This window comes from Dermacentor andersoni, chromosome 3 (assembly GCF_023375885.2).
Source record: "Dermacentor andersoni chromosome 3, qqDerAnde1_hic_scaffold, whole genome shotgun sequence".
NCBI lineage: Eukaryota > Metazoa > Arthropoda > Arachnida > Ixodida > Ixodidae > Dermacentor > Dermacentor andersoni.
Window position 1 is genome coordinate 140,039,510 of NC_092816.1, and position 8,260 is coordinate 140,047,769.

At 48.4% G+C, this 8,260-nt stretch overlaps 2 protein-coding genes across 2 annotated transcripts; one reads left to right on the top strand and one right to left on the bottom strand.

Moving 5' to 3' along the window:
* The first annotated feature begins 1,680 nt into the window (after nt 1–1,680).
* On the top strand, nt 1,681–4,929 carry LOC140216778 (uncharacterized). Its single transcript, XM_072287311.1, has 5 exons — nt 1,681–2,033; nt 2,097–2,205; nt 2,419–2,536; nt 2,900–3,213; nt 3,609–4,929. The coding sequence occupies exons 1-5, from the start codon at nt 1,768–1,770 to the stop codon at nt 3,855–3,857; spliced, it is 1,056 nt and encodes a 351-aa protein (XP_072143412.1). The 5' UTR covers nt 1,681–1,767; the 3' UTR covers nt 3,858–4,929.
* A 779-nt stretch (nt 4,930–5,708) lies between these two features.
* LOC140216777 (putative nuclease HARBI1) lies at nt 5,709–7,873 on the bottom strand. Its single transcript, XM_072287310.1, has 3 exons — nt 7,101–7,873; nt 6,869–7,010; nt 5,709–6,356 (listed from the first exon to the last, which is right to left on the bottom strand). Exons 1-3 carry the CDS (start codon nt 7,644–7,646, stop codon nt 5,857–5,859), a joined length of 1,188 nt encoding a protein of 395 aa, XP_072143411.1. The 5' UTR covers nt 7,647–7,873; the 3' UTR covers nt 5,709–5,856.
* Nucleotides 7,874–8,260: the final 387 nt, after the last annotated feature.

The following is an 8,260-nucleotide window of genomic DNA, read 5'->3' on the forward strand; positions in this document are numbered from 1 at the left end:
AGAAACAAGGAACTTTCTACGGTAACGACTCCATACACAATTAAAACATGAAAATACGTATCTTCAGCCCAATGCAGAACAGCTAACAACGCTCGAGCGCATGTAGCCTGCTACAGAGGTTGGGTGAGAGCGCATTATTGTCATACTGCAAATACAGCACGTGTACCGCTTTAGAAATAACTACATTTCTTTTGCAAAACTAGAGCACCATACTTTTTCAGCAGTCGCCGCGCGTGTCATAAAGCTCTCTGCCCCGAACGGCATGTGTTCATAAGCCACATTTCTTAACGAACCATTTCATTTTATTTTCTAACTTCGTCATTATCCGCCGTGGTTGCTCAGTGGCTATGGTGTTGGGCTGCTGAGCACGAGGTCGCGGGATCGAATCCCGGCCACGGCGGCCGCATTCCGATGGGGGCGAAATGCGAAAACACCTGTGTGCTTAGATTTAGGTGCACGTTAAACAACCCCAGGCGGTCGAAATTTCCGGAGTCCTCCACTACGGCGTGCCTCATAATCAGAAAGTGGTTTTGGCACGTAAAACCCCATAATTTAATTTAATTTTAACTTCGTCATTGTATTGAACGTGTATCGCAGCTCTCAGAGGATGCCGCATCGCTGTTATCGCTAGCATCACCGCTCACTGCTGCGCATAAAAAAGAATAGGAAATGAAAGTCACCGTAGCAAATGGGCAGCAGCTGTTCATGGCTGCAAGGCCACCGTCAGTCGTACATGCGGCTAACAATGACATAACGAAATGCGAAGAAACAATGTGCAAAAGAACTTGCTGTGGCCTTAACAAGAAACGGCGACGAAGCAGACGCTGGCAGAAAAACCCAACAACGATGCTCAGTGGTGCGATTTTGTAGAAATGACTTTTTTCATGCCAATGCCTTCTCGCGTGACGTCACCGATTTTGGAAATTGTGTGTACGTAGGCACGACGTTTTCTTGGATCGTCCAATCAGAAGCTCCCTTCATTGGCCGGATGTTTCTTTCGTGTTCTCTTCTCTTTTTCCGGGACTGTATAGCAAATTTGTTTTGTAAAACGGCACTTAATAAAAGCGGACTTCCATGCTGCGTAAAGCAAATTCATTTTGTTACCGTACAACGCAAAAGCTGCCGCAGTCCAAAGAAATGCAAACGTAAGTGCTCTATTTTTGAAGTCGTAGCCACATAGTAGTCGGATGTGCATCCAATCCATGCCGTTGAGCGCAAGCAAAATGGCAGCCTTTGTTTACCTGTGAACAGCTGACAGCCCCTAGCGTGTCTGTCAAGCTGACAGCCCCTTGCGTGCCCGTAATTGCGGCCCCGCCCACGTCAGATACTGATTGAGGTGAGTAATTATTGCTCGTGTAGTGCTTGCATTGTCGTGTGGTTTTCGCTGCATGTCTGACGTGTGATAATTTCTTCTTTAGGAAGAGCCAAGAAGAATTATCCGTAGCCCCCGAGGTGAAACTTTGCAACATAGTGGATCGAGAACTGTCAAGGCATTTTCCATAGGGCACCGCCATGACATAACGATAGCTTCCTTAAAGTTATCGCTGCATCGGTAATACTTCCTGCACTGATACGCTCCGAGAAAGAAGCTGCTACAACATTAAATGTGAGTAGTGACTTCACCTTTTTTTACATTAGTGGTATAAAAAGGCAGAAATGAGTCGTAGTGAGCACTTTATGCAGGCGCTTAGCTTAGACAGAATGTTTGCCTCTAAATTTCTTACTGTGCTGCGGGCCGGCTGAAATTCCCAAGTTGACAAAGAGAAAATGGCAGCAAAAGGGCCGCGGGTGTCCAAAGAGCAGGCGGCTATTCTCGTGCAGTTCATCGAGCAGCACCCATACCTGGCGAGAGCTTCTACAGAGTTCTCGCCACGTATGACTGCTGCTCGAAAAAACGAACTGTGGGAGGAGGTGGCGGCGGTGCTTAACGCACAGGGGCCAGCCGTAAAGGCCACCAGCCGTTGGCGGAACCATTGGGCCAAGATGGCCCATAAAGCGAAAAAAGAAGCGGCCAGGGCCGCGAGCGAGAAGAGGTGAGCTTCTAATGATGCTGACAGTAACGTAGTTTCACGTTGTCGTTGTTGCCGTGTTTGCAGGGCTACTGGAGGTGGCAAAGTGGGTGGCGTGGACGGCCGCGTCCTCGACGTCCTTATGAGGACAGGAGGGGTCCTTGTTTCCCCCCCTGAGTACTTCCCCGATAGCGAGGTGCGTACATTGGATTTAAAGAAGTGTTGTTTGTGTGACCCGCTGTGACCTCACAAATTTTCAGCATTACATTGTAACACAATATTGCAAAATTTTTAAGCCCTTTTTTTTGTGCAAGTGACAATATAGGTTATGTACTCTGAGCAGCAACTTGTGTACATGATGCGCATTGCACACACTGCTCGCAATGTCTGAACACTACTCTGACTGCAGGACGAGGCAAGTTCAGAGGAAGCTGCAGGGCCCAGCGGTTCCCGCAGACATCTACCAGCGACAACTGCTTTCGTGGTGTCGGGCCCTGCAGCTGTTGCTGGGCCAAGTGGCCTTACACGTAAGGCAGTGACCTAGCTTTTGTAGTAGCATTGTTGTTTGCAGTTGCTGTATGATCTTGCTATGAAGTAAAGTACGTCACTGTGCTGTTATTACCTTTGTGTCGAACATCCAGCTCTCATTCATGGAGGAGAAATGCAACACTACAAATGACATCATGTTGTAATAGAGATTCCTTGTGCTTCTTAAGGGTTACTGCTACCAGCAACTTTCTGTGGCATCTTTTGCTCTAACTACCTGTTTTGTGTATCATTATTGTAGCTATGCAGCTATAATGACATTTCAAAGTGACTGGTTAGGACAATCAATCTGTGTAGGTTGGATAACAGTGAATGAGCAGTCTTTGCTTTTGCTTTGCATGAAGAGCCACCGGCTACCCCCCAGGTGCTGCGGCCTACCACCCAGGTGCCGCGGCCAACCCCGCAGGTGCCTCAGCCAACCCCGCAGGTGCCGCAGCCAACCCCGCAGCCAACCCCGCAGGTGCCGCAGCCTACCCCCCAGGTGCCGCAGCCTACCCCTCGAGAGCCACGGGCACCCCGTAGACAGCCCAGGCAGCAGGAACTTGATGGTGCTGTGATGACGGCTACTGCCGCATACGTTCGCCAGAGCCAGTTGGAGGAAGCCAGAGTTCAAGAGGACACTCGCTTCCGCCAACAACTGCTGGAGCAAAACCGGCAGGTATGTGCAAGGCCACAGATGTATATTTTTCTGCGTATGAAATTGATGAGCATATGACCTCTCTAAAAATTATATTAATCAGTGAACAAGCATAAGGTATACGTGTAGTCCTGTGGTGATATCTTGTACACATTCGCGTGATATAACATGTGTAAATATCTACGCAATTATGTGGCAAAAAGAAAAAAGTGGCGTTGAATTCAAGGAAGCAGGTATAGCAATGTAACACATCTTAATGGAATGCGACGGCACAAGTTTGATGGGCCAGAAAGATATTTCCAGTGTTTGAATATACAATGACAAGACAATAGCCTGCAAATGGGGATGAATGCAACACACAAAGGCCCTGTTACTGAGCTTCTGTAATTAAACTAATTACACATCTTTGCTAACAGCACCACGAGGCCCACCTGCAGAGCCTGCGGCAGCACCACGAGGCCCACATGGAGAGCCTGCGGCACCTCGGGGAGGAGGTGGCGGCAATGCGGGAAGTGGAGTCTCAGCGCCTTGAAGTGCAGCGGCAACGCCTCGAAGTGGCGCGTCGGTCGCACGAGACCAACGAGCGCCTGCTTCAGCTGCTGCTGGCTGCACTGGGGCATGGTGGCAGCCAAGCCCCTCCCCCCTCTCAGGCCCCACATAATTAAAGGATGCAAAGGTAGCATAGGCAAGGAATTTGTAACTTATCTTAAAATTTGCTGATGTATTAATGATATGAAGGGCAAATATTGCTAGTTTGCAAATAAATAATTGCTGAAGTCACCCTTTAATGCAACCATAAGTAGCATAGCCGTTGCAGCATGAATTTTTTCTTCAAGGTTTACTTCAGCCATAAGAGCGTGCACACCATCAGGCTCACCTGCAAAAGTGCCTGTAGGCCTGGTGTGTGCGGGCATTCCGACTGTGGCGCTGCAATTTTGAGGTGCCTAGTTATTGTCATGTCAATTTAAGCACGACGCCACACTGCAAGTGTTCTACAATTTAATCCTTGTCATCGAATGGTGAAATTTTCAGGCCTTACTATAATGTCGAAAGCAACCTGTCAATATACATAGCAAAAAAGAAAAAAGTTATGAAAATTCCTTGCCTATGCTCCTTCTTTTCATTTGTAATGTTTATTTTTTGTTTGTTGCATATGCATATTTGTTTGTGTCACTACGTACTGAGCTGGAATGTCTCTTTTCTTGCACATCTGTCTCATTATCAAACAATTTGTTGTCATTCAGTAATCTTTCAGGTTGTGATACATTGTATTTTAGCCCTTGTGGTGCAATTTGTGTGTAATATTTATGCAGTTTGTCTTACTGAATATCATAATATGGTGCTATGGCTCTTTCAGTTTGAGCGCCACAACAGCATGTTCCTTTCACATGTAGTGATGTACCTATACATTTCGCTGTGATAAATATTCGGTTGGCATGTGATTTAAGCACCTGCTCATTTCTGTTTCTGGTGCAGTTTAGGCCAGTTGTTATTACTGTGTACTTGTGCAGTGTACAACAGTTTTCTGAAACGATGCATGCCGTTACCTGTGATATATTACGATGCAAGAACAATGTGATCCGATATTTATTCCAAAGTGTCTGTGATATGTTGCATAATGTCTCTACTACTGAGTACTCATGATTCTCACACTTCTTCAATGTAGAGACTGTCACATGTGATGTGTGCATAAACAAGTGTATGTTGAAGACTGAAATACAGAAAGGTGCAGTTTTCCTCTAGTGCTTTTATTTACACATCGCAACCACATTTCTAGTGCTAGCTTGCACTGTACAAATATTACTGATTAACATTGCTGAGTTCTGCTATATACAAGTGAGGTCACTTTGTTAAAATCTATCAACTGCTCGTGCGTGCACACACTTCACGGGAGCCACAGCGTTTGACATGTCGGATGACCAGTTGGACGGCATTTTCGTCACTCGAAAGGAACTTTGCCGTTGTTGCGAGACAAAATGGTGGAGGACCTAGAAGCTGCGCGTGCAACAGCACGTTCCATGGAGCGGAAGGTGTGACGTGCACTGTACATCTTGGCTTCTGTGAGCTTCTCTGTGCTAGTAGAAAGTGAGGAGACAGGTGGTTATGTCCATCAATGCGTAAGGGGATACGAGTAAGAATCGGGCTACATGCATCTAGATGACGACAGCAGCAGCAAGCAAATTGTGGCAGACACTTTGAATATGCACTTATTTTTAGCTTGCTTTCAATCTCATATGTCACCTGTAACGATACTGTTTTACTTACTATAAGTGCAGGCTTTACATAACCCTTCACTACACAACTTTTATGTACCCACCGTGGTTGCTCAGTGGCTATGGTGTTAGGCTGCTGAGCACGAGGGATCGAATCCCGGCCACGGCGGCATTGCGAAAACACCCGTGTACTTAGATTTAGGTGCACGTCAAAGAACCCCAGGTGGTCGAAATTTCCGGAGCCCTCCACTACGGCGTGCCTCATAATCGGAAAGTGGTTTTGGCACGTAAAACCATATAATTTAATTTTTTTAACAACTTTTACATTTCTCAACAAATCATGAATGCTTTGCATTACGCAGACATCAACTACAACTTAGCACGGGAAATGTATCTGCAATTTCACAGCATGAAATGCACAATGCAATTACTTAAAACTGTGTGCATGCACCTAACGATGCTGACGCTGCTGTTGACGTCGCAGCTGCCGCCGCACGCTCCTCAAATAACGCATGTGCTGCGCACGGGTTGTTCCAAACATGCCAATGACATTGTCGCGAACAGCCCGCCCTCTCAAGTAGTGCATTCTAGAGCCCGTGTTACGGGGCAGACTGTGTGGCATGGGGTCGCCGTTATTGTCAAGCTCACTACTACTACTGCCGCTGCTGCTGTCGTCATCACTGTCATCGCCTGACTCGTCGCCTTCAGAAAGGCGAAGGTTGTGCAACACAGCACATGCCGCGACAATGTTGGCTGCACGTTCCGGCTCGTAGAGGAGGGTGCGATATCGCTGAAGACAGCGGAAACGGCTCTTTAAGAGCCCAATGCACCTCTCCACTACGGAACGCATGGCGGCATGTGCTGTGTTGTACTGCCCCTCGGCTGTGTGCACTGGAGGATGGCCAGGAACCGGGGTAAGGAGCCACGGCTCCAAGGGGTAGCCACTGTCACCTGCACAAAGATGGAAATAGTACATTGAGTACTCCGCTGACGAGAGGCAAGTTGTCAACTGAGGAAAGCTACAGTATCATTCAACAAAGGTAGACTTCAGGGTTGCAAGTCCCAAGTAAAAGCATGAGTTGAGCATGTACATACCCGTCACAAACTCTTAACCAATTTACAAGTGTACGCGGTGCCTGCCACAAACAAGAAATCAACACTTGTTGGTGCTATCAATGACAGTAGTAGCAGTAATGTGTGTTCATTTCTTCTGCTTCTGGCAGTCACTGGGTGCAGAAAGCACTAATACGTGTTGCTTTCGTCAGCTCCTCGCAGACACATAATGTGCTTGTAACTTAACACTTCGAACATTGCCAATGGTGGCAGTCAATGTCTTAATTTTCTTTTTTTACTCCGGAATTACTGATGTTCTTGTGGTTTGGTTAAAAGTTTGGGTTGGAGCGGACACGGCGTTCTGCGCTGCTGAAGCGTGACTGCGCCAAAAAAAAATGTTTTTTTCTCACCGAGGAGGTATTCCCCGGCATTCACGATGCGCCCCGCTTGGAACCGCCGGCGCAACCATGTCGTCCGCCAGACAAAAGCGTCGTGGTCCGACCCCGGTCGCATAGGGTCCAAGGCCAAGATTTTCATGTCCGCGTCGCAGATCTGAGGTAAAACGTAAACCAGAGAAAGTGCCCGTTGGCAAGAGCAACGTAACTTTCAAAAGGGATCGCAGAAAACGTGAGTTTTACTTACGAACATGCAGTTGAGGGCGTAGTATCCCTTGCGGCACATGAACACAGCCTTGCGCTCACCCTTGGGTGCGATGATGGCTATGAGGCTGCCGTCTACGCATCCGATGACGCCGGGGATAACGCCGCGCCGAAGGAAACCCTCCTTCACGGCTGCCTTTTCCTCGGCTGTCTTTGGAAAATGGACCCACTTGTTGCGGGCCCCTGCGTTCACGACAGCCTCTGCCACACGTCGCACGCACTCGCTCACCGTCGACTGCGACACACGGATCGTCTCCTCGCTCCCAACGGACGCTTGGAAGCTCCCGGTAGCAAAGAAGCGCAGCGCACACAACACTTTCCGCTCCACCGACAGTCCCGTCGCTCGCTCAGCTTCTAGTTCCCCCGCCAGTTCCTCGCACAACAACCGCACCGTTCCCTTCGAGAGGCGAAAACGCCGTCGAAAATGGTCATCCGGCATGTCAAACGCGTCGTCTGGCTCTCCCTGTTCACGTCGGCGACGGCGAAGAGCCACGGCCATAGCGATCAGAGGGGCGGCCATTTTTTTCATGCCTTCGGAAACGACCCTGCCTCTGGCCGTTCCAAAAATCCGTGCCTTTTGCTCCGCATAATGAGTGCCTCAACGTCACGATGACGATTACAGTTTTTGCGGGTTCCTGACGTCGCGTGATTGACAGACAAAATGGGCGCGGCCCGGTCATTTTCGACCAATGGCTGCTCAGTGATGGCGGCAAAAGGCATGGAAAAAGTAATAGAATTGCTACAAAATCGCACCCCAGGTGCATTTTACAGAAAGAGCCCGGCAACGCAGTCTGACAAGCGTTCGCACATGTCCGGCCGTGCCCTGTGGTCGTGCCGCCTGTCAAGCTGCTAGCCGCAGCCACAGCCGCATTGGATGGATGGATGGGTGATTGAGGCTCAACTCTTTGAATCGGGCGGCGGCGGCGCGCGCCACCTAGCCTTGAAAGGGAACTATATGCATGCATACCTATGTATTTACTCCTTTACTTTTGCGTTGATATTATCCACCAATCAGATAGCCTCCGTTTAGTTATTTCTACCTGTTCAAAGTCTATTTTACTTTTTCGCTGTCTTTAAAACCCAAAGCTTTGAATAGTTCCCCGTTACATTCAACTGCAGGGTGAAGTTGTTTACAAGCAATTA

Coding starts and splice junctions, on each gene's coding strand:
- LOC140216778 (XM_072287311.1), top strand. CDS start 1,768: ATGGCAGCAAAAGGGCCGCGGGTGTCCAAAGAGCAGGCGGCTATTCTC. Junction 2,034..2,096: donor AGGGCCGCGAGCGAGAAGAG/GTGAGCTTCTAA, acceptor CCGTGTTTGCAG/GGCTACTGGAGGTGGCAAAG. Junction 2,537..2,899: donor TGGGCCAAGTGGCCTTACAC/GTAAGGCAGTGA, acceptor CTTTGCATGAAG/AGCCACCGGCTACCCCCCAG.
- LOC140216777 (XM_072287310.1), bottom strand. CDS start 7,646: ATGAAAAAAATGGCCGCCCCTCTGATCGCTATGGCCGTGGCTCTTCGC. Junction 7,011..7,100: donor ACGCCCTCAACTGCATGTTC/GTAAGTAAAACT, acceptor GTTTTACCTCAG/ATCTGCGACGCGGACATGAA. Junction 6,357..6,868: donor TGCCGGGGAATACCTCCTCG/GTGAGAAAAAAA, acceptor ATCTTTGTGCAG/GTGACAGTGGCTACCCCTTG.